The 25666-nt window shown below is 38.2% G+C and overlaps 2 protein-coding genes across 8 annotated transcripts; one reads left to right on the plus strand and one right to left on the minus strand.

Annotated features, from left to right (window-relative positions):
• Window positions 1-122: 122 nt before the first annotated feature.
• On the minus strand, window positions 123-23805 carry LOC5514046 (thioredoxin domain-containing protein 3 homolog). 7 transcript variants are annotated; one of them, XM_032383616.2, is made up of 33 exons: window positions 23649-23805; window positions 21441-21498; window positions 20696-20799; window positions 18966-19037; window positions 18781-18897; window positions 18397-18478; window positions 17974-18036; window positions 17560-17642; window positions 16938-17065; window positions 16686-16817; window positions 16539-16613; window positions 16199-16317; window positions 15826-15970; window positions 14911-15018; window positions 13695-13730; window positions 12779-12930; window positions 12062-12206; window positions 11668-11775; window positions 11372-11502; window positions 11198-11242; window positions 10334-10656; window positions 9913-10054; window positions 9379-9704; window positions 9083-9224; window positions 7260-7997; window positions 3967-4080; window positions 3540-3581; window positions 3329-3425; window positions 2684-2747; window positions 2491-2565; window positions 2018-2102; window positions 900-985; window positions 123-717 (listed from the first exon to the last, which is right to left on the minus strand). In XM_032383616.2, exons 1-33 carry the CDS (start codon window positions 23676-23678, stop codon window positions 700-702), a joined length of 4185 nt encoding a protein of 1394 aa, XP_032239507.2. In that variant the 5' UTR covers window positions 23679-23805; the 3' UTR covers window positions 123-699. The 7 variants fall into 7 exon arrangements, with proteins under 7 accessions (XP_032239507.2, XP_048579212.1, XP_032239506.2 ...); XM_048723255.1 differs by lacking the exon at window positions 23649-23805 and adding an exon at window positions 22744-23026 and having other exon boundaries at window positions 17980-18036; XM_032383615.2 differs by lacking the exon at window positions 23649-23805 and adding an exon at window positions 22744-23026.
• On the plus strand, window positions 4771-7221 carry LOC116619162. The gene is made up of 3 exons (XM_032383621.2): window positions 4771-5112; window positions 5559-5623; window positions 6758-7221. Exons 1-3 carry the CDS (start codon window positions 4838-4840, stop codon window positions 6844-6846), a joined length of 429 nt encoding a protein of 142 aa, XP_032239512.2. The 5' UTR covers window positions 4771-4837; the 3' UTR covers window positions 6847-7221.
• Window positions 23806-25666: the final 1861 nt, after the last annotated feature.

The raw sequence follows: 25666 nt of genomic DNA on the forward strand, positions 1-25666 counted from the left end.
AATCCTAGGTACTTGTCTGAATTCCTCGGCCCCAAAAAAGTATGGCCGCCATATCATGGAGCTTTATGGTGTTGTGCAATTCGTCAGTTGCTAAACAACAATAACAAACAATTGTAAACAGCTAAGTTGGATACAGCTTCAATTGACAACATATATTTTCTTGTATCAGGGGCATTGAACAAAAAACAAATGTACAATTTGGATGTTTCAGCATGACTCCTCTACAGGCATCTTGAGCGTTTTATTTGCAAAATTGGATTTCTGAAATTACGTGAAGGCCCTAAAACATGTAATCCAAATAACGAGATGTTTGCACAGAATTCTAGCTTTCTCTTAAAATTATCTTAAATATTTCAATAATTGCATAGAAATAAAAAGCTTAATAGATTATAGATTAAAAGCTTATATATACCATTGTCAAAAAGTTTAAATATTAATCGAGTAAAGGCATAAATATATGAGATATTTCCAATAAAAATGTATGAAAATTACAAGAAAGAGACGCTAATAACATGCTCTCATGCATGGATATCACTAGTTATTAACAATTAAAAGTACAGCAGAAACATGGTGATTCTGTCCATCAAGCGCTTGCCAGACTAAATGCCTCACAGCAGAGAATTGTGTTTTTTTGTGGTAGTCAGTCATGAGAAGAAGGCTGACTTCATGTGAACAAATTCTGCATAGGACGTAGTGACATCACAATGGCACGATCTCCTGTCAAGGAATGAGCAATGGTCAGGCGTGGATTTGCTTGCCTACTACTTTTATCCATTTTAAGATATGTAAGTTCCCCAAAAGGGAGCAAATTCATTTCTGGTCGGCAAAAACGAGGAAAGAACCAGTGATGTCTCATCTGATTTTGACCTGATAAGCCCCCTATCCACGATGAACCTTACCTTGCTTATGATGTCTTTAAACTCGGTATATGCTTTGTCAAGGTCATCATTTATGATTGTATAGTCTGCATTGCCTGGTTCTTCCCCTGGTTGGCAAGTAAAACAGAAAAATCTATCAATGGCCCACAGTACCCAGGTTTTATCAAGCTTACACATTTATTATATGGACTGTGCAATGATTAACGCAAGAGGAAGTTCTGCAGATTCATAGCTAGCGTATCATAGCAAGATAGCAGGTAGGGGGAGAGGGAGTCATTTGGCCATTTAGCAGACCTTTGTTTTAGGTACAGTATCTCCACCAAGTTTGTTGAATCTCTACATTTTCCTTAATTTTAAAGGGCCTTCCATGGTTCAAGTCAAGTTGGGTGGTTTTTCCAAACCACCAGAACCCCCTAGCTACAGGCCTACACTGACACAACATTCACACAACCTTTCAACAGTAGGATAAGCCCAAGGCTTTCGCTAACTTTCAGAGTAGGTGATGGAGATTGATAAGTAGGGGGTGGAAGTTATTTTATCTTTTTAGTTTAAATAAAACCTCAGTCGACTTTTTTAAAAAAAAGGGCCGGCGCTCATCAGTGGAGAATAGCCAGCACTTCCGCCGGACGCCGTGGCCTAATGAAACCCCTGAAGCCTCTAATAAATTTTAAGCAAAATTCCAGGTCATTCAAAAACACTTATAAAGAATTAAGGAAACATAGGTTCTTATTAATTTTTTCCCAATTTGGTTAATCAACAGTAGGAGTATCATATTACTATGTATTCAGTGTGACTGAATACATAGCCACTTGGCTAAAAGAGATATCCTACTGTATATCTCAGTAAATCTTAAGTAAATTTTGCTATTTTATATTTCAAAGCAACAAAATTTGTTTCACTTTTATATAGAGTAACCCATCATATAAGAACCTTTTGATTTTTTGGCTTAGTAGGTTCTTATATTTTGGTGTATAAAAATCCAAAATTTCTGCCTATATGTTCTTAAATAACTAGGTTCTTACACGCAGGTTTTTACTGTATTATATATTGTATAATATTTAAAACTAAAATTCATAACAGTGTCAATGACACATTGTCAATGACTATACTTCACAACCAAGAGGGACAACAATACTCACCATATGCTAATTCGCTCTTGGCTATTTCCAATCTCTGCCGCAAAGTGTCATCAGTTTCAGTGCCACGGCCACGTAGCCTATTTTCCTATTTTATGAGATATAATAAACATCAAGAAATAATTTATAACAGAGCTATATCCAGATTTATGAAGAGGAAGGGGTAATTTCCCATATTCTGTAAAGCTTTGTAAATATTAGAACTCTAGTATATAAACCTAATGTGGGGAGTGGACTTCATTCTTGAGAGACAAGCTTTTGCCACCTTGTTTTGAGAACACAGTGCAGCTCACTAATAGGGACCTTTAATACTGTATCAAAATTCCATGGTTTAAAAGCTTGAATTTTAAATTTTAACATAATAAATTTATTCCACTAGTAGTCATATGCTTAGCATTTCAGTCAAACCCCTTGGATATTCAAGATGAGTGCACTTTTTGCCTTCAAATACTAAAACATCAAACTTAAATCCTTACCAGCTCTTCTAAGCTTGGTGGCTTTGCAAATATATACAGACATTTCATTTCAGCTTTCTTCACATTTTTTACACCCTGCAGTTGTTTAACAAACAAAATCAGGCTTGAAGTGTGAACATTTTCTGCCTTAGTTGTACTACTAAGGTTGTACATTGATAAAAAGACATTAGGATTCTGAATTTGTCATTATTACCTGTACATCAATGTCGAGGATGCAGACTTTACCAACATGTATTACATCCTGGACTGCCTTTTTACTAAGGGAATGAATACTTGTCAAAATTAATCACATCATTATTTCTGGACAAATGGACAGATGGATGCCTTCTTCACAGGCATCTTCAATCATTAGAAAACTGGTAATGAATTTGAATAGGTTCCTGTGATAAACAAATTATTATGTTAAGGGGGGGCACAGTGATAAATGCAGAATAGTTCAGAATAGTTCAGCTCCTTGTGCCACCACAGAAGTCCTGAGTAGCCTTTTCTGTGCTTTCTGGGCAAACTTGTTGCCAGTGGTTGAGGGTAGCCTGATGAAAGCACTATAGTAGAGGGAGGATTTGTTCCCCCAATTTGGGTATAATCATCATATCTTAGAGTCTAAAGTCAAGAAGTTCATAACTTGAGGGTTCTAACCATAAAATATACACCTCTTACCTAAAATCTAAAATACTTTCTGTTTGTTTCTTTTTTTTAACTTCTTTGTATTTACTTTGAACATAACATTCTCTCTTGCTATCATACTCTCTTGCTAGCATTACTCTAAATTTGTACTCAGAGCATTTGCGAAGGGAATGAACAACTTCTTAAACAAACAAATAATGGTAAATAAACTCACCTTGTGCCATAAAGATTTTGATTATATTCAGCAAATTCTAAAAATTCTCCATTCTCTATTGCTTTCTCCATTATTCCTCTTTCGGTAAAATTATAGTCTAAAAACAAAAAGTATTATCAGTAATAAAATGGTAGTTATTCTCTCCCCCCCCCCCCCCTTTATATATATATATATATATTTATTTATCAGGTCCAAATTCCCTTTTTTATACCTTTTCCATTTATTTCACCAGGTCTAGGTTGTCTTGTTGTGTCTGAAAAAACACAATCATGAAAGATTAGGTCATTTAACACTGAGTATAAACAAAAAAACATCAAAATGCATGTGTTGCGTTTTTAATGTGTATTGGTTTCAATTAAAAGCTAATTTTTATATTTATTTTTAAAAAATTTTATATGATTTTTTTATGGGATTTGGTATATTTTTATTTAAATTACCATAGAAGTGCAATTCTACTTATAAACAAAATTGAGATTCTAGCACAATAAAAAGTAGTCTGGCTAGAGTATTTTTTAAAGGGTTCCCCCCAATGTATGAGTGTAAGGAACACATATTTTGGCCACCCCCCCCCCCCCTCCCTCTCCCCATAATATACCCTTGGTAAGGGTACAAAATATAGAAATGAACTTTGTACATACGAGAGACACTGAAACCAAATGTGTCAGGGTATTCCTTCATCAGGCGTTTGACAAGGGTGCTTTTTCCACTTCCGCTTGGGCCATGTATAACAATGGGTTTCTTCTTCATCTTTCCTGGATATGAAAAAGATAGGTATAACGGTTAAAAATTTCCTTAGAAATACCAAAAAACTCACATCATGCTGAATTGATCCAGGATCAATGTAGTATATAAAATGTTTTATATATGTTTTACTATGTCCAAAACTTAGATCTTTTGTAGTCTGTAGGGTTAACTCAGTGATTTTATAATCGGTGATGGAATAACTTTTTTTCAATTTACACTCGTTTCATTCATTCACTATGATTAAACGTCCAAACGAAAACCGGATCCGTGTTATTCGAATCCCCAGAAAATAAATCAGGATTTCTAAAAGAGAGGAAGTAGCCGGCGAATCTCATACTAACAGCGGTTGTCAAAACATCTCGACCAACCCTTCCATGGTCGGGTCACGAAATTTGAGCCGAAGATTGTGTTTACTTCTAGTTCTTACCAACAGCTTGTGCAGTTCTTGTAGAAAAATAACACGCAAAAAATAAAACCCCGCGGAATTTAGAGGCAGAAACGAGGAATCTTGCATGCGAAACCAACGCTCTTGTAAATGCTGGCATAGGATTCGTGGCAAAGGATCAAAATGTTAATGAGGCTTTTGCAATAGTTGTTGAGTTCGGGAATCGGCTCTTGAAATGAGCCTCAGCTAGTCTACCTTATCAGCGGTACATCACTAAGTTTCATGCGCCAACCGAGTTTTCTAGTCACGCAAGATTGGACGAGTGGATATCGAACATAAAATGCCAGTCGATAACAAAGCGCAATATTTCGAAAACAAAAATGGCGACCGTGTTGTTACGGAAATCTTTGCGAACACATAAAGCCTGCATAGCACTGATTAGACCAACAACGAACATTATTTGCGGTCAATGGTATCACAAATATAGGAAAAAGAAGCCACGAGACGCTAAAGTCCTAAACATAAAAGAACTCCTTGAAGAAGGAGAAGCGAATGAAAAGGTTACAGAATCTGAAGCAAATCCCAAGCCTGCAATTAACACTGAATGGGCCCACTCAGAGAATAGATTCAATTCTTTGAAAACTGCTGAAAAGAGGTACAATTTAGGTGGTGAAAGGGCCCACGAATTCAGTTATATTTGATCCTGTTGAATATGGACAGTAATAAGAATAAGGACTGTTGTTTGTCAAATGTTTGCTCATCTAACTGATTCTCAAACCACTATAATTATATCTACTAAACTCACCTCTAACTAGTTGTCTTACGTGTCCTGCCTTTGTAAAGTCCAGAATAGCACGCACATCACTGCATCTTCCTCGCTATTTTTATTGAGTACACTATCGCTAATAATTACTAATTATTTACTGATAAAAACATGATGATGATGATGGTATGGGAATCAGAACTCAAAAGTTGGCGGGGCAAATTGGGGGCTAGGGGACCTTTGAAGGAAACTATTGACATTGATATCCACATGTCTTGAAACTAAATTATTTTTTCTATCCGTGCCACCATCACTAGAAAAGTTGTTTATCATTGCAGGGTTGCAGTTATGGCTGTTATAGTCATGCTTCTGGGATATGTAGGGATTAAGTGGATGGTATCAGGTAGGAAATTATGTCCTGGGATATGTAGGGATTAAGTGGATGGTCTGGTAGATGGGTTATGTAGGGATTAAGTGGATGGTTTCAGGTAGGCGATTATGTCCTGGGATATGTAGGGATTAAGTGGATGGTCTCAGGTAGGTGATTATGTTCTGGGATATGTAGGGATTAAGTGGATGGTCTGGTAGGAGATGGGTTATGTAGGGATTAAGTGGATGGTTTCAGGTAAGAGATTATGTCCTGGGATATGTAGGGATTAAGTAGGTGGTATCAGGTAGGAAATTATGTCCTTGGATATGTAGGGATTAAGTTGATGGTATCGGGTTCCCAACTAGGCTTGCAAGCAATGGGGCCAAAGTTTTGCACAATTGATGTTTAACCCCCCTAAAAAAGAAAAGGATTCCTAGGCTACCAACAGAGATCTGTGTAAAGTGTATTAAGTTTTTACAACCAAAATCCTTTGTACCTCTCCATTCCCTTCTTGGTTCATCCAAATGTATTTTTGATGCTGCACTAAGTCTACCCTAAAGTTTAAAAAATATCACATCCCAGGTGCAAACCTAGGGGAGATGCAGCATGAGGAACGATTCCTCTCGGCTACAAAAAGTGGGTTATTTCTAATTGAAAGATCGTCCAGTACTTTCCATAAGATACCTATGACTGCACCTCCCTCCCCTCCCCAGAGCAAATCCTGTGTTTGTAGGCTCTCTAGCCTCCTTGGCAGGTAATGCTTTTGCCCAAAAAGCAGCAGAAAGCCTAATAAACAAGACTATTAGGGTATCATGCCGCAAGGCTCTGAGGCAAGGAGCTGGGAACAAGTAATAAAGTCACAAGCTCTTCTTTTCAGTTTTTGGTATTGTCCTCTTCCCCGTTATCAAGGATATCTGTTCACCACAGGAAACCCCTGTAGTTATTTCTATTCACTCTTGGTTTTTTTAAAGCTGAGAGACATAGGGGAGGCTATCATGTATCCAGTCAACAATTCAGTGTGCCTGCTAATGAAATATTATGACTAATTTTCTAATTTTGGGAAAATAGAGGATGTCCTCTGAAGTATGAAAGATATCTATGGATGTACCTGTATATCACTAGTCTAACATGTGAGGTTATGTTGTCGATCCTGTGCCTTTGTTGCAGCTTACCCATCGAGTGGACAAATTAATGATGAGGCTATAAAGGGTGAACCTACATCTGAAGCAAACCAAGCCACAGACAACAAAAAATGACAGTCATGTTACACCTTATATCTTTCCCATCAAGTGGACAATCAAATGATGAGACTGAAAGTAAGGGCGAACCTTCCTCACCTGAGGCGAACCCAGCCACAGATAATAAAACATGACAGTCATGTTACATGCTATATTTGATTTGCTTTATTTAAGAAACCTTTTTCCTATCAATGTACAGTGCATGGCTTGCATGAGAGAAATATTTACATGGAACACTGCTCAATTGCAACTAAAGTATAATTCACTACACGTAAAATATTTACATCTGAAGTGCTATCTAAATATGACAATGATCTTTGTTCATTTAATTTGAAAGGGGAAATGTCAAAAACATGTGAATCAGAGCACAATAAAATAAACACTTGATTTTTACTGCCCCCCTTCCCCTTCAGCTGGCTTAGCCTCCTCACCTCCTTCCCCCTCGGGCTTGGTCTCTTCACTTGCAGCTGCTTCCCCATCTGCAGGCTTGGATTCCCCACCCTCCTGTCCCTCTTCTGCTTTGTCAGGTTGCACCTCTGCAGCTTCACCTCCCTCCTGTGCTTGACCAACTAAGTCACCAGTGTCAGGTTCTGGCTCCTCTTCTGGTGTTTCTGTTGCAGTTTCACCTTGCTTCTCCGGCTCCCCTTCTGGTGTTTCTGTTGCAGTCTCACCTTGCTTCTCCGGCTCCCCTTCTAGTGTTTCTGTGGCAGTTTCACCTTGCTTCTCCGGCTCCCCTTCTGGTGTTTCTGTTGCAGTCTCACCTTGCTTCTCTGGCTCCCCTTCTAGTGTTTCTGTTGCAGTCTCACCTTGCTTCTCCGGCTCCCCTTCTGGTGCTTCTGTGGCCATGTCACCTTGATCAGCAGTCTCTCCGTCTGCCGCTCCACCCTCAGAAGGTTTGGCATCCCCCTCAGGTTCACTCTCTTTAGAAACCTCACCTGGCTTTTCTGCATTTTCTGGATTGTCTTCAGCACCTTCTGGTTTGGTTTCTGTTGGCTGTGCTTGGCTGTCTTCTTGTGAAGCAGGTGCTGGTAACCCTTGCTGTGGTTCCTCAGCAGTAGCAGGGGGAGTTTCTACAACCTCTGGATTTCCCTGTTCTGTTGACTGATCTCCTGGTGTTTCTTGGGGAGTTTCTTCCTGTGTCGGCTCTGCCGCGCTTGCTATTGATGCTGCTGTAGTAAGAGGAGTAATGGAATTCAAGTTATTGTAAAAATTAAAAATAGTGTGATATTTGGTTTATTGTTTTATGGATTAATGTTATAAACTCAGATTACTTAGTGTAAGTATTGGTAGTGTGCATGGTGAAGGTGCTTGGTAGGCTTCTCACAAACGCTGCACAACAGGTACTCTATATGCTAAAACCTGATCAGCATTTATCATAAATAAAACATTTGTTAACAAAAAAATTAAAAATAGTTTCTAATTTAGTGGTTTTGTGTTATTTGTTTCTGTTCTTTTAGTGAATAATAATTAAAATATCAAGTCTTGAAGTTACTCACCCTGTGAGTGCTTCAGATGGTCAAATCAGCAGCTTGTGGATTATATGGTTAATATTTAAGGATTTACAAAGCAATTACAAGGTTATAGAAGCTTATTTTACCACAGAAAAGGAAGAGTAGTAACAAAAGTGGGAACATTATATTATGCTTAGTCACCAGGTTTAGCATTGCATTTGTTAGTTACAATTTATTTACAAATCATACCAAACTGCAAGAAAACTGACCGAACATAATTGATATATTTTTTTCACATAACCAAACATGAAGGCTTGTCCAACAAATAGTGATAACAAATAGATTAGTCATATTCAAACATGAGGCCTTGTCAAACAAATAATGATCACATATTCAATCATTAGCTCTTGTCAAACAAGTGATTTGTTATACAAGTATGCTTCTTATATGCAAATCAAGTTTGAGCAAGTTTAATCTAACTAGATGTAAAAAATGTTGGATTACAATAAAAAAAGACAAAAACAAATCACCAATCTTGCAATAAGGTGGTACTGCCTAATTATTAAAAAAATAAATTTAAATTATATAAAATTTAATCCATATTTATCATTATTGACAATCAGCACCAAATGCTGTTCACCTAGTGTAGTGATAAAATACAAAATTAGATGATAAAGAGTTTATAAGTTCATAGTTAAACTCAAATTATTTATAAAAATACTTAAAATATTATATACAACAATAGCAATGAAACTGGGTTAATCTTATAAAATTCTTAATTACGATTAAAATATAAAAAATACCTTTTGGATGGCCACAGACTTCCAGTCTAAGTGCAATATGTTCATTCCAAGTCTTAGGATGCAGCCGGACATGGGTTGCACAGGTTGGTAAGCAGAGCCAGTTTGAGACCACGCTTTCCTGATCCGTGTTTCCCTGAAACACCTGTCAACAGAGAATGCAGAGTTACTCTAGAAGGGTAAGCTATGGCTAGCAGAGAAGGCAGATTACTCTAGGAGGTTAGTCTGTGAGGAAATTCACAACGATTTTCAGTTGTCATTAGTCTATAGGCAGCAAAGTCAGGTACAACAAGCTTTACCTTATCTTCACCACCTTCCTTGTACACCTGGAATTCCTGGCCATCAGTACTGAATGACAGGGTATAGCTAGTGACATGATGCGATGACTCGCCACCTTTGCCTTGGGTTGACACCTTTGTCACCTCCCATTCCTGGCCAAGGTTCACCTGCAGCCACTGGTTCTCGTCATTCTCCTTGGCTGCCCATGATGCTTGCTTGTCATCCTCTATCTTACTATTAAGACGTCCTCGACAGGCAGCATGGTTGTCATCCAACTCTGACGAGGCCGACAATGCAGCATCTGGTAAACTCCCTGATTCCACTCCGCAAGGTTCAGTAAATTTCTCTGCAAGTGGGAAGTTTTTCTAATGACTATCTAGCACAGTTTTTAAGGGTGGAAATGTATCACAATGAAGGAGCAGGGGGATGTTGGAGGGAGGAGTTACAAAGAATGTGAGAGAAATTCTGTCATGTCGGGTGGGGGGGGGGGGGGGGCATCAAACTTGATGTCCACTGCTGAAGTATAAAAAGGTAGGTGTACTGTATATACTTACCGGCATCAACACCATAGAATTCAGCTCTTAGAGCAATCTGTTCATTCCATGTTTTAGGACAGATCCTTATATGTTGGGTCAGCAGAGGTTGTACAAGGTCATTGATTACAACAGTATCTTGGTCAGAATTTCCTTCAAATACCTGGAATGGAGATGGAAAATGTTTACTGATACTCATTTATACACATTTGGCACATTGGTGACCTCTCACTGGAATCCATAGCAGCTACGCACTCTGCAACAGGAGAAAGAAGCACATAGCATTTCAAATCCACAATGTAAGCATTCCAATGTATGGTTACATTTCAAAATGTGGTTAACGTTCATTTAGGAGCTCATTCTAAATCCCTTGTGATTTGATAATGAAATTCGTGCAGCACAAGGTTGAGACAACTAACTGAAGAGCGAGGCTGTGTAATACCTGTTGCTCTTTGTCACCATAACTCAGGACATTCTGGCCATCCCTGCTGTACGACATTGTGTATGTCTTGACATGAGAAGTGCTCTCTCCACTCTCTCCTTGTGTGCCAACTTGACATATTCTGTAGACTTTGCCAAGATCCACTTGAAGCCACTGGGTGTCATCAGAATCCTTTGCGGCCCATCCACCTTTGAGGTCCCCATCTGGAGTGACATTTAGTCGAGCAAGTGCTGCTATGTGGCCTTCATCAAGAACTGAAGATGCACTGAATGCTTCATCTGACACAGCACCAGTCCCTAAGCCCACTGGATCATTGAACTTCTCTGATGAAGTGAAGGGAAAGCCAAGATAAGTATAGCATTTACTTTTAAGTAAGGGAAAAAGATACCATCCACTGTGGCTCACTGATGGCACCTTTATGGATTTTCCTCGTGGCCTGCTGACTACCTTAAACTTGAAGTGTTTCAATGAGACATCTTGGCATTTTAGGCGTTTATTTAGATACACTTTAAACACAGCTAAGTTCTGACAAGCTGTCCCATCCTTATTTCTTGGCAGGAAGTTGAGCCTGCTTAGCAAGCGATGTCTACACCATGCTAAAATGATCTACTTCTCTTGTTCATCAGTAGTACAGGTTGGGTTTTTAAAATTCCTAAGTAAAGAGTCGTTTAACATGCCTTTTGAGCCCTACTTACTGTAAGCGGCGTTATAGAGTCACACTTGTACTCAGAATATAATGAAATCCTAACCTTCCACAAGTTCTTCAGCAGGTGGTCTACCTCTAATGATACACCTCTTGTTCAGAAGGCTACAAGCGGTGGTTTTAGAGTCACACTTGTACTAAGAATTTAATTAAATCCTTACCTTCCACAAGTTCTTCAGCAGGTGGTTGAGGTGATGGTGATGGTGCTGTACAATGAGAACGCAAGTATGACATACGTAAGAAGAACAACATTAAAACAAGACGAAAGCATAGGTTTATATCGATTTTCCATGGTCTGACTGATATGATGAGTATATTTGACCTAATAAACTTACTTTTGACAGTGCCATCAGGTAGTATCTTGGCCTCAGGAAAGAACTCTTTGATGACCTTTCCAGCTTTCTCGGGATCTGAAGGACCATGTACTACATTCTTCATAACATCTTTGCCAAGCGCAGCACGTATCCTGAAAATACCAAACATCACTAAATAATGCCCTTTCTAAATTACAATGGATAGTGTAAAACTAAAGCATGACTGCGTCTTATCATACATGTGGATCTAGCCCCAAATGATTGTAAAGCCAATCGTCCAAATGAAGTTATCTGAAATAAATATTGGAGTAGCTTACGATTCTGGGGCCATCTCCTTGGCCTGTTCTGGGTCTACTGGACCCATCAGCGACCTCCATCCACTGACAGCGTCCTCTTTCGACAGAACCATAAACATGGTTGGTCCACTGGAAACGGGAAAAGGGTGTCAACTCTGATCAGTCTATTATCAAACGTTATGTGAAATCCGCCTATTTAACGTTTTTCTTTCTGTTTTCCACTGACATATATTCAAAATAAGATTTTTACGCTCTGATGTGCTCGTGGAATACAGTCGCGGTCAAGATAAAGTTGTAACCAGCCGCTTTGAGATGCCTTTATGCTGTACTAAAATGCTCAGCCTTTGAAAAGGTGTTAGCATGCCCCACGTTTTGCATGTTCATATTCAACATAATAGAAGTTAGCTTATAGCACCTTGACATGTAGTCGGTGAGGCCCTCAAAGAAATCTTTGCCCTCATGCTCGTGATAGAATTGAGATGCAAGCTCTTTAGATAAGGTCACTTCTTTTTGCAGTTGTATCTTGAATCCTGCTTCTTTGATGCGCTGTTTTATGAGTTCTGCAAAGATAGTAAGCAATGAGTCAAAGTGGTCCCCAAAAACCGGTTGTCAATTCAGGGTGTGCTAGGGAGAAGTGTTAATAGAGATTACTTAAAAGAGAAAAACAGTTTTTTGGGGGAGAGGAGGGGACTATATTAATTCCTCTGGTTAAATGACGCGTCTAGGGCATTTTGATGGCTACGCCAAGTGGTAATAAACTTTATAGGCAAGGTTAATATTTCAGTTGATTAAGCACATCCGTAAACATCCAGGAGTGCATATGGAGCTCTACAAGATGCGGGCACCATCCCTTACCTCTCTCATCAGGCAACAAGATGAGAGAGTTATCCCTTACTCCTCTGACCAGGCAACAATATTGGAGCACCAAATCTTACCTCTCTGATCAGGTAATAAGATTAGAGCGCCACCCCTTACCTCTCACCAGGCAACAAGATGAGAGCGCCATCCCTTACCTCTCTGATCAGGTAACAAGATGAGAGCATCACCCCATACCTCTCTGATTGTTCAACAAGATGGATGCACCACCCCGACCTCTCTGATCAGGTAACAAGATGAGAGCGTGACCCCTTACCTCTCTGATCAGGCTCAACCTCAGGTTTGATGACAGCGACTGTACTTTGCATGGGGAAGAACTTCTGAATCTCTTTCTCGGCATTTTCCGCTGTATCAGAGCCATGGAGCGGGTTTATAGGGCTATCCTCAACTTGGAACTGAGCTCGTAGACTGAGACAACCAGAATTTCATTAGTATAGTGCAGTAGAGAAAAGCACATTCGTACTTGGAAATAAGCAAACGATTTGCCCACGCAAATCGCCTTTTTAGCTGATGCTATTTAAGTACTTGTTTTGTTTATTTTTACTTATATTCTAGTGACAAAAGCCGTTTTATTTTGTTCTGGCCGCATCACTTTTGTGCATCTAGATATTTTCCTCAACGAATTAAAAGAAGTGCATTATATACTTAGCTGCTTTATATTTGTGACATTGCTATCCTATTATAGTAAATTATGGAGACGTTTTACCATTATGTTGTTATTGTATTTAAATACCTAAAAATATCAATGGAAAATTAACTGGCGAAATTGATAGTTTATCTGCTACACAACTAAATGGTACTCAGTGGCCGCTAAAAGGTTTCTAATGTGATAACGGCAATACGTGGTTCTACAGGAACGTCTTATCAATAACAGCCATGCTTTTTAAGTTTAACATAAAAACCCTCCGCATGCAAGATCATCTAAGAACCAGCATAGAAATTAAGAATACAATGTAACATGGTTTTGTTATTGCCTGCAACTTGCTCAAATTGACGGCGATACTTTTAAGATACAAAGAAGTTTTTCTCTGCGTCAAGGATGATTTTAGTTAGACAGATTGGAAGTGTGTACTCGCGGATAATGTTCTGTCTACTTCTCAGGCGAGCTTTTCTAACGTGATAGAAAAGGGAATGTGTTACACTGCTCAAATATAAATCAAGTGAACAGCTACCTTGTAATACCCTGACCCCCATCTTCTCCAGATAAACTACAAGAGAAAACTATCAGCACAAATTCACTGGAAAGACCACGGAATACAAATAAGAAGAAACCTTGGAACATAGATAACCTGCGGCTCGGCTGCGATGCAGGTTAGAGCAGGGAACGACTGGATTTCATGTGCATTAGTTGAAAGATGTTCATAAGTATGACTTTATGAAGGTTAGGTAGGTCATTCCACATCAAAAGAGATCGACCTCAGACCCCACTAAAACTTTAAAAAAAACTAATCATTTTCAAAGTGACTCAAGAACAAGAATGCATGGTTTTGTCATTTGATTTCTTTGTATGACGTGGTCTATTTGATGGGCTAGTATGAAACCTAACACTACATATAAAATCTGCATTATTGAGGCATATACGCTACGCTAGTGTGCACTTTGCAGTAGAAGTTGTGCAAGCATGCAATTCAAAGCATTTTGGGACAGAAAACCTGGTTAAATTGTAAGTCGGAGTGCAGTAATTAGTTGTTAACATACTGCAAAATCAAAATTGTTGTTAACAGACTTAAGGGAACCACGGGCAAATGGTGTGAAACTGTTGTAAAATATGTAGGAAACAACACATTTTGAAGTTCTCATCTATTTGACAGATCAGGCATATCATTTTATTTGACACCATTTTCACATCAGGTTTCACATCACAATGGTGAGAAAATGTATGATGAAGGTAACAGTTTTTTGCACCAGATGTTTCTCACATATTTCACTCTAGCTTCACACCTCCCAATAGTATTAGTTACAACAGGGGTACGAAGAGGAATGTAAATGGTTCTCAAGAAGAATTAAAATTGTGATAGTGCAGGCTTTGGATATATGTGAGTGGATCACTATCATTAATTTGTGTTATACATCTTTTTGAGTGTAGGACATCGCGATCAATAGGGCACCGGATGACGATGCTATTTATCTACTGCTCATTTGTACCCTTAATACACCACCCAAGACTTCCGTATTTCAGAGAGTATAATTACCTCACGTTCTTTTACCAAAATCATTCCAGCCAGGTTATACAAAAGGCTTGGAAATGGAGAAAATACCGAATTTCTTAAGTGGTCGTCAATTTGTTACTCAACGTTTCACTTAAAATCTCCTGCACTGAGTTTGGTGTGGGATGGTTTGTTTCCTCATTTTCCATACTTGCGTAGCTGACGGTCATGGCTTGCTTACCTTTCAGGTGCCTCGTCCTTCGCTTTCTCAACCTCCTTGGGCCCGAGCATACCTCTCCACCCCTCTATAGCGTCCTCTCTGGCCAAGCACAGGGCCATCATGGGTCCACTGTAAACAACATTGAATTTTAATAGCAACTCACCCAAAGGAGAAAAACATTGGCTTTTTAGCCAACTTTTTGATCATCCTTGAAAGCCTAGGAGTGTTCTGTCTTACGTCCCACACACGAAAACACGCCCCTAGGAAACACGCTTGTTAAAATCGAATTCGAAAAAAGAGATAAGTGTGTGGCTGAATACATTTTTAGTGCGACTTATTACAGCCCTCGATGTTAAAACAGTTAGAGACTAAAGGGACACGCACCCTTGTTCTAAGAAAGTTTAATAATATACAAAAAAATGTGTAACAAAACAAAGTAAAATCTTTTTCTTACTTCGTCCAAGTGCAATAAATAGAAATGAACCAGTTTTCCTTATAGGGGATTTAATCCGAAGGATCTGGGTTTTGGTATTATGCAATTTCAAGATTTGAGTAAAGGTACAGACACTTCCAAAACCTAAAAGTACTAGATTCAATCCATTTCCATCCGCTCTGTCTGAAATATCAAATGACTTGAGAGTAATTCTAATTATTCCGCGCGATTTTGACTGTTTTTGAGATTGCCAAAATAACACTAAAATCACAGTTTACCGTTTAAGTGCCCTTTAACAGTTTAAGTTAAAGGGCCCTTTCATCGATGACAAGCTAAAAGCACGTCAAAACTAGCAAAATCTTGACTTTTTTACTGTGCCAGTGGTTAGTTATTGTTGGCAAGATTAGTCCAGGTAAGTCCCCCACAAGTTACTTGCAAACATACAATAAGCCATATCTACAGAGCGTGATAAAACAAGGGACATGATAGGGAAGGGGGAATACCTGCTCATATTAGTGACAAGAGTATCAAAGAACTCCTGGTCTTTGTGTTCAGAATAGAACTCTTCCGCCTGTTCACGAGTCAGGTGCATCTCCTTAGACATTGCAATCTCAAATCCAGCCTCCTGTATTTTAGACATGATGGACTCTGTAAGAAAAGAATGAAAGAAAAGATACAGTTAATTGAAGGCAGGATTCGTTGCGGTGAAACAAGAATACTGTAGCTTTTCAACACCATAATACTGGTATGATACAGGGTGCGACTCGAAGCTTGAAAAGGCAATAGCTACCTTATCAACAACCACAACTCTTAGTTGCAGAAAAATCATGTAGAATGAAAAAGAAGAAAACTAAATACATCCCATACAATTCTTACCTCTCCTACTTCGCAGGGCATCAGGCCTGATAAGAGCCAGTGTTCTTTGAAGTTGTCTCTTCTTTCGCTTGTTGGCGACCGTTGGTGCTGCAAAGTCTGGGAAGAAGAATGCCAGCTCCCTGTGGTATAAATATATGAATGTGTGTGGTATAAATAATGAATTTTCACGTGAGATGAGCACCTATCTTTCAAATGGCTTCCCATATTCTTTAGGTACACAGGTCAGAACTTTCCTTATATCTTTGTCCCTGCTTTCCAGTGTCTCTACAATATTGTTCAATATAGAGGGCTTTCTAAAAAGTGTCAGAAGGAGTTTTTTTCTTAATTTAAAGAGTCTCACCTCGCAGCACTTTCATTTGAATCACAACCATGTACAGCATTCATGACAGTGTCAGTTCCATACATTGCTCTCAAGCTAAGGGAAAACAGCAATTCATTAGGTCGAGGCATGAGAGAGTAAGATAAGTTCTTGTGAAATGATGCAAACCTGTTTGGTGCTTCCTCCTTTGCCACATTGACATCCTTTGGTCCTATCAGTTCCCTGAAGTTATCAATGACACCTTCCAGGGCTTCTGGGGTCTCTCCGGCTTTACTCAATGCCAATGTCATGAGAGGGCCACTAGAAATATAACAGGTATAATATTTAATCATAAAACCTTTTAAGTATCAATGTCTACATTGACATTCATAGTTCTACTTATATGAGATTCCATTTATTGACAAAAAATCAAACGCCAACCTCGACATGAATTCCACTAGCTGGTCAAAGTGCTCAGTGCCTTCGTGTTGTTTGTAGAACTCTGCAGCTTCTTCCCTAGTCAGCGTTCTTTCCTCCATCTTCAGAACTTCAATACCAGCCTCCTCAACCTTAAGCAATAATCAGTTAGTAGGGGGTGAGATCCCCTTGCTACAGACACTGATCTTTCGAATAAACAAATTGCACAAAAGAACAACGAAGTGTTGGTATAAAATCCGCTCTCAATATATTTGGCAACATCTTTATCCTGGTTACTAGACGATCCAAGACCCACTCAAAGCCAAACAAACTTTATCTTGCTTTGGCTAATGAACCGGTGGAACTATGGAGACTATGGTACAGCACTTTCTAACCTCTCTCGCGCTAGCTCCTCATAACATTGCGCAGAATGGGTTTAAAACAGTAAAACTGGGTACAGCATTTTCCAACCAGACTAGCACCAAATAACATTAACATAATAGATTTAAAACAGTAAAACTTTAACTAAGGAATGCTGCATGCTTCCCAAGACAACACAATGGATTTGCACAAAGCCTTATTAGAAGAAAAAGTATCTGGAGTCAGTTATTAAACTAGAAAAAATATTTTAATCTACTGGTCTTACCTTCCTGATGATTTCTTCAACCAGGCCTGCCTTGACAGCATCAGGTTTGATAACAGCCACGGTCACTTGCTTGGGTAAATGGACTGGAAATAATACATACAATACCATAAATACAAAAGGGGAACCACTAGAGGACATGCTGTTTTAGACTACTTTGTCAAGAAACAATCTACAGCTTTTAACCCCTCTTTTCTTTGGATTTTCAAGTAAGTACTTTATGAGTTATATTATTGTTTATAATTCTATACAAATTTTTCTTCTGTCTATATAAGTGTACCATTTGATCTGTGTTTTGCTGAAAATACTTTTATACTACTGTATACTTATTCTTTCTGTTTTGGCAATAAAGAGCGCTATATATTGTGCTATCTGCCCACCATGTATGTCTACTTTGAATTTACTTCCTACACTTGCCTCTACCTTCCTGTTTAACAGCTAACTGGCTGCTTCTAACCCTCTTTAACATCTCTTCAGCAACTAAAACAGAGGATGATAAGTGATGATGATAAAATATGTGGTACTTGTGGAGCCAAATTTTTTACATATAAATATCCAAAATTTATAGGGAGAAAATTACAAATTATTAATGTAAATTTCTCCAGAATTCAAGATCAAGATTAATACGAAGTAAAGACAAAGATCTATATCCACTAAGACCTTGTCCTCCTCTAAAGTTGAATGTAAGTTCAGTATGTTTCCATACGGCCTTGCTAAGAAATTAGCAAGATTCCAATGCAACTAAAAAGGAAAAGAATAAGATTCTGAGACACCCACAGGACATCCACTGAACTATAAAGTTCAGTTCATTCAAAACTTTGTGACAGTCATGAGTTTTACCTATCTCCTCCTCTTCTTCTTCAGGAGTGATTTCTTCCTTCTTCTCTTCCTTTACAACCTTCTCCACCTCCTCATCCACAAACTAAGGGAATTAAAAGAAACAAACATTTTCATCAGCTAATCAGCTACATTATAACTGGCAGTTTGATACAATTATGCTGCAAACCGTACTCTAAAAACCTTTTAGGTTCTATGGAGATTTCACTCAGCCTTGTGAATGACTCACAGGGCATGTGGGTGCTTAAAATGGGGCATGTGCCTGAATTGCACAACAAACCGGGACATCAGCACAACCAACCACCTTTCTACAACTAGTAACATAAGCTCTTAAACTATATGTGCTCTAATAGTATTGGAAACTCATTTTGTTTAGTTCATACTCACTGGAACTCTTTCAGCATTTCCTTCCAAAACCTTGTGTTCATGATCCAGCTCTTTCCTGATTGTTTTTAAAAGCTTTGGACAGTGACATCCTCTGATGACATTCACCAGTGTTCCAGCCTAGAAAATATTAAAAAGTATGAGGGAAAATAAAGCCAAATAAGGTTTTGGATCCATGCAATACTTACAGCATAGAAAAGAAAAGTTGGTTGGCTTCTCATTCTGTATTTCTCCAAAGAATCAATGCTGTCTGTCTCAGCCTATGAGTATTGAAGCATAAAGCAATATCAAAGTGAGTTCAAAAGCATGGGTATGTTCAATGTCAAACCTGCTTTCCTATAAAAGCTATTTACAATTGATGCCTACACATGCCAAATTTTCGCTATGCACTCACTCTCTCACTATCCATTTAACATCAGAGTCCACCTATTGGCAGGTGTGATGGCGCATGGGGTTCACATGAGGGTCATGCAGATTCCTTAAGGCATCCCTCCATACAAAAATCCTCTTCTCAACAATGATGGCATTTGTGAGGCTGGCCAGGAGGGGGATGCTGACTTCATCAGAGGCCTTAACCATCTCAGCCACGACACCACAGGGACCTGCCGCTTTGCCCTGTTTCATTTTATACCCTTTCCTTGCCACCATATCAGATGTTACCAGGATTGGAGGCCCCTTGACTGGGCCAGCAGGAGGTAGGTCATCATGGGACCATGGAAACTCAACATTCAGCAGACGATTGTAGTGCTCTCTCCACACAATTTTCTTAGCATTGACAATGAGTGAGATGTTCCCCTGATCGTCTTTAATGCAACATTCACCCACAACATCCTTGCGCTCCTTCTTCATTTGCTTGACAATGTGAAACATTTTCTTGTCATCATTTTCAAGGATTTCAAATTTACTGGTCTCTGCTCTCCATGTGGCGGTATAAACTATGCTCTTTGCAGTACGTTTAGCAGTCAGATAATCTTGTTTGCTGCCGCCCTTCTTCCAAACTTTCCACAAACTTCTTTTCTTATCAATGGCCAAACTAAGGGAGTCATCCCACAACCAAGTCTTGTTTCTCCAATTACCTTTCTTTGTGATCCACAGATCTTTTCACTTGTACCCATTAGGGACCCTTTTAGTGACTGCCAGGTGTCTTCAATTGAATCTGTCTGTGCATCTGCTGAATCTAACCCAGCTTTTACTATATTTAGGAACTTGAATCTTCATTTGGGACAACTTAAGTATTAGTGGCATGTCTAAAGTTGTTTCTTCTGGTTAGAATGTAATCAACCTTTAGTGTGCAGATGCACCTCCAGACTGATATGTAACATGGCTTGTCCTTTTCTGAAACATGGAGTTGGTTAGGACAAGATCATTAGCCACTGCAAAGTCAAGCAGTCTCACCCCCTTCACTTAGCTTCGTCATCCACCCCTACTAGGGGCATAAATAGAGAAAATGGTCAGAATGGTGAAACCAACATTGATCTTAATGGCACAGATTAGGTCTGAGATGCGTTTGACCTCCAAAACATGTTCCACCTACTTCTCAGCAAGCAAGATACCAAAACCACCAGTGCCTTTGTCATTACCAGACCAGAAGAACTTGGCGTCTTTACCCGCAATCATCCGAGCAGAACTAAACCTTAAACTACCAACTTGTCTCTTGTAAACAACAGTAATCAATCATTCTCCTCGAGATGGTCTCTACTACCTCATATCTTCTTCCTCTAATCGTTCCAACATTAAGAGTTGCAATGCGAAAATCGTGATGTGGTTGCAGGATGTTGATCTGGTTGTGCTCACACCTGACACCAACATTGCCATTGACGACACTCCTATTACTTGCAAAATGAGCCAGCTACTGTAGAAAAATGAACACCAGGAAGACCAGATTATTGTATAAGAAGTCATAGGCAGACTAGCTTACCATAGCAAAAATAAGAAGGTCATCTCCAATCTCATTCTTCAACCTCTTTAAGGAGCTTATGATTGCCTTGCATGGACCACACCATTCAGAGTAAGCATCAACAACTATGTAGACAAAAATACATTGGTTAAAATATGAATAGAATAAAAAAGCCCAAACTGTCGCGATCTCGTACCAGAACAATGAATACAATACACCAAAAACTGGAAATCTACTCTGCCAAATTTTCGTCTTTAATAAGACTTCTTCAGGGTTAAAATATGGATGTACAGTACTGTTCCTAAGATAGACAAGGCAGAGGACCACATCATCCAGCAAGCACAAAAAAACTAAGTAAAAAAAATGTTAGGGCAAAATATAGTGGTACATTTCAACAATTAAGTACACAAAAATGTGAGGGTATGCTCTTTTTGAGACAAATCGAGCACAAAATTTATTAGGGATAAGAGTTGACAGCTACAGTATAAAATCTAGATTTCATTATGTCCTACTCCACAGTTCCCTGCTAGCAGTCCATAACATATAGTACAATATAGTAAGATGCAATAAATGATTAAAAATGTAATAGAGCTCACAATTGTAAAATTGTAAAATCTAATAAAAATGACAAATGCATTATGGAGATTGCTATCCATCCTAATTTGGAGTTCCAGATCTGCCTCTGCAGGGAAGAATGTCTAATGTGCTTGTTCCCGCTAGTAAGACAATTTAGACTTTTGGTTTGTATCCTGTTTCACAACTGTACCTATGAGCCCTTCCTTTCCAAGCAACTCTTCCCATTGCTCTTGACTTTTGACCTCAACCTGTGTAGCAAACAGGATGCAATCATCATTAAAAAACAAACATGTATCATCAAGTGTAGATAAGAGAATGCAGTCTTAGAAGGGCTAAATTCTGTTTTGGTCTTGAATAAAAATGCCTGCAATGCAGGGCTCAAATCTCTGGCAGCTTTACATATGCCTCCATTTATTGGGCTGATTTCTAGTCAGAGCATTTAACAAGCTGCGACTTGTTAGGCCCCTGCTTTGGTCTTTGAGGGAAAAGAAAGGTAGGCAATAAAAAATCAGGAACCAATCACAAGATAAATTTTGTAATTTCACGGTTCATAAAGACATAATTTCACCAGTCAAAACCTCAATGTCTCTGTTTTCACAAATTTCACAACATATTTTTGGTCTTATTACAGATAACATAAAACCCCTTATTGCCCCCTATAAAAATTAGGCCTTACATAAAGGAAATCCCTAAAGGAAATCTTTTGGTGTTGAGGACACCAAATAAAATATCTTGGCCTAACTTGCCAAACGTAGTTGCTCGAAATCGGTACCAGTAAATCAGCCATTACTAAACAATTGCAGTAACCATGGGTAAGCGTAAATGGGTAAAATTGAATCTAAAAGAAATTGAAATTGAACTGAAAATGAAAGCTTCCTAACTGGGTTTTGCTGAAGCCTGGGCCAAGTATAAACCACACACGATTTCCATGGAATCTTGCACTTTTCAAAGATTAAAAAAGATTCATATTTTCTATTCAGTATTTAGTATTTTGTCATTAGGTGTAACAAGAATCTCTGGAATTACTTAAGAACATTTTTTTTCTGAATTACTTGGCTGGTTGTAGTTTAAAGTACATTTGTCTCCTACAACTGAAAGCTTAAATATTCTTCTCAGGCAGATGTTTTGTATTTTTGCACATCAACTCTCTGAAGCTTCCAAAAAGTCACAAGTATTTTTTATATTGGCGTTAAAACACATGGTACAAATCAAGAGAGCTGAATCAAGTTATAGTTTAATTTATCTTAGTGGGTCTGAATCCCTTAGGGGCCAGTCCCTATGCACATCAGCTGTTGCAATTGAGTAAAACATTCGTTGCTTTAGAAACGCAGGGCAAGAAATGCAGTATCACTAGGGACATAAGTGAGGACGAGAGGTGCGGGCAGCTTCGCTGTTTTGTGGTTTACAAATGTAGAGTATCAAATTAGTAAACGCCATATTGCCAACACAATAAAAATAAAACGATGAAATCGAATTATTTTAAATTATCTTGCCTGTAACGGTCTCAACGCATCTGGGTTTTTCTTGATGTACGCCATCTTGGATTATACTATGTGTATACATAGAAGGTTTCTAGGGTTCGCTAATTTATTCACGCTCCCCTACTAGGGTTAATATTTAGCAGGCAAAGTCTAGCCAAATAAATATTAAAAACCTTGTAAATTCGCTGGACGGTATTAAAAAAACATAGCAGACAAGTACGAATTAAAAAGCACTCCTCCTCATGAAGAGACCAAAACAATGTTCCTCATCTGAAGACTCACGTCCTCGTATCGCATTTCAGAATTCACAAAAAGGGATTATCACAAGCGTAGATCTACGCTTCCTTGGTGCTACAGGAATGCATTTACTCTCACAAAGGCGCGAGTTTTTAAAGTAACTGAATCCCAATATTGGAATATTTTTTTCATACGATTTCCACTTTGGGACCGTTCCAGTGGCTGGTTGGGAAGTCAGTCGTTGAATCATAACGTTAAACACTTCTTACAACAAGAAAAGAGCTTCACAGGAGATTTGGGAGCTACATTTTAGCTAGGCATGGGTGAGCGAAAAATAAAGGCTATTTTTTGGTAAATTATAAAGGTTGAATACGGGACATGTTGAGGAAGATCCCGCCAACACGGCGTTTGATTTACTCAGTAGGCAAGCAAGCAATAATCAATTTATTTGTTGACACAGACTTATTGTAAAATTATGAACCTGAAAAATACACATTTTAGAAAAAAAATACTTGAAATCCATATGGTAACAAATGACTGACTTTTTAAAAGAGATCCATACAGTTAAAAGCAGCTTGAAAAACCATACCGAGTACCAACACGTTGCATTTCAACTATCTTCAAGCAAATCCTAGCTTGATTGAGCGAGCAAATAAAGCTATATCATTAAACAAACTAACCTGAAGTTCCTTTGCCTTTCCTTTGGACATGTTTAGATGTTCTACTTAGTTCATATAGCCCTTAGATTTTGAAACACAGAAGAGTTTTCGGCAGTGGTTGCACTACTTTTACGATTTGTGTGCACGGATTTTTGGCGAAGGGGGCATCGTTTCTATAGAAACGCTGGTGGCGCGGTCGTGACCCAAGGATCAGTTTACCCGACTGGTGCCTTTATGTGAGCTACATGTGAATGATTAGTGCTATTTTACAGTTTTAATTCACCAATTTCTGTACCTTCTTCTATAATGATTTGAGAAAAAAAGCCGCAAAGTTGGTATTTTTAAATAATTTTTAAATAATGTTAAAACATTACTGATTGCGGTGGATAATAAATCACATAAACTTTTCTCCATGAATTGGAATTTTAGTTTCTTAAAAAAACTTTTCCGTAAAAAAATTGCCATGGCGTCATCACATCATCAGCAGAAGTACGTTTTTTTCGTTACAAAGAACTGTTTTAGGTTGCTTAACTTATTTAGTGAGGTTGGGAATGAAATGGCTGACAACTGCAGGTGAATAGACTATCCTGTGCATTTATTTGTCATTCGTTAAAAGTATCATCTGGCGAATACAGCAAATACACTAATTTTTTTTTTCTTTAAACGTCTAATTTTAAGTTGATGTTGAGCCGTTCTTATTTTTTAAGCATTTTAAGGCTGAATATGTTCTTAACGATGTTCTTAAATTTAAGTGTATATAAAAATAAAATACACAATGAATTCAATGATCAGTAGCAATAATAAGATTGTTACTATGTTGAGCACAATTTGATTATGCATTTTAAAACGCATCAGGACTAAAAAAAGATTTTTCTGCTATTTGAGCCTTGGCATGTCCTTAAAATTTGGTGAAATCTCAGACGTTCTTATAAAAAAGTTCTTACAAAAAAGAAGAGTACACATATTTTGTACTACTGGGTAGTACAAAGCACTGTACGACAATCAATGGACATTGCCATTGCTACATTCTTCTTTTACAAGGGGAGAGGATTTTTCGTCGATTTGTTGTACATACACTCTTTTTTTTTATAAGAACTTTTTTTTATATAAAAACGTCCAGCTTGGGATTTAGCCAAAGTTTAAGAACATGCCGAGGCTTAGATAGCAACAAAATATTTTTTTCATTAGAGTGATCATTCTAGAAATGAAGAATCAAATTGTGCTCATATTGTTATTGATCATTTGTGTAGTTCTGTTTTTACTCAGGTGTGTATGATTTCAGGTCACTGAAATTCTAACATCGATAAGAACATTTTCAGCCTTTTCAGCCTTAAAATGCTCCAAAAATAAGAACGGCCCAGCCTCAACTGGAAAATAGACGTTCTTATAAAAAAAAGTGTATATTTTTGCTTTTGGTGAGCTATTTCCTGCACTATGTCGGCTACGCCTCGGCAAATACACAACGTGCGAGGGGACAAAAATATATATTGTAAAAATAGTATAGTTAGTATGATCTCAATATATACTTGTATTATCGTTCATATTATTTTGTCCTCAGCTATATGGTTTTTTTGGTTTAGATGAGAGGTTTTTTGGGTTTATTCTCCTTCGACGTAGGATGGTACTAAATTCAGACTCACGAGACCATGGTCTCTTGTCACAGTCCATGAAATAAGGAATTTGACCGTGTCAATGGCCACGACAGAACGAGAGAATTTGTCGAATTATTACCTTTGTTTAATTTATACCGTAAAAAAAGGAGTAGAAAAGATAAACAATTGCATGTAAGTACATATATGTACTATAGTCTGTGAAATAAGGATAAGTTAAAAAAAGGATAAATAAGCTATACATATATAAAATAAATCTAAACTTTTTACATCTGTTTATCTCATTACCTGATTACTTGGTCGTTACACAATAACGCATTATTCATTGTGGAATATCGAAAATCGCTTTAAATGTTTACATTTGCAATTATTTTTACATCACCTGGCCATCGACCCGGGTGCTCGACGTGCGCTTGGCGTGAAGGGCTA

This window comes from Nematostella vectensis, chromosome 2 (assembly GCF_932526225.1).
Source record: "Nematostella vectensis chromosome 2, jaNemVect1.1, whole genome shotgun sequence".
Taxonomy (NCBI): Eukaryota; Metazoa; Cnidaria; class Anthozoa; order Actiniaria; family Edwardsiidae; genus Nematostella; species Nematostella vectensis.

Coding starts and splice junctions, on each gene's coding strand:
- LOC5514046 (XM_032383615.2), bottom strand. CDS start 22,788: ATGGCGTACATCAAGAAAAACCCAGATGCGTTGAGACCGTTACAG. Junction 9,225..9,378: donor AGGAAGGTGGTGAAGATAAG/GTAAAGCTTGTT, acceptor CTCTGTTGACAG/GTGTTTCAGGGAAACACGGA. Junction 4,081..7,259: donor CAAGCCCGAGGGGGAAGGAG/GTGAGGAGGCTA, acceptor TTTCATATCCAG/GAAAGATGAAGAAGAAACCC.
- LOC116619162 (XM_032383621.2), top strand. CDS start 4,838: ATGGCGACCGTGTTGTTACGGAAATCTTTGCGAACACATAAAGCCTGC. Junction 5,113..5,558: donor TTGAAAACTGCTGAAAAGAG/GTACAATTTAGG, acceptor TTATCATTGCAG/GGTTGCAGTTATGGCTGTTA. Junction 5,624..6,757: donor GATTAAGTGGATGGTATCAG/GTAGGAAATTAT, acceptor CCTTTGTTGCAG/CTTACCCATCGAGTGGACAA.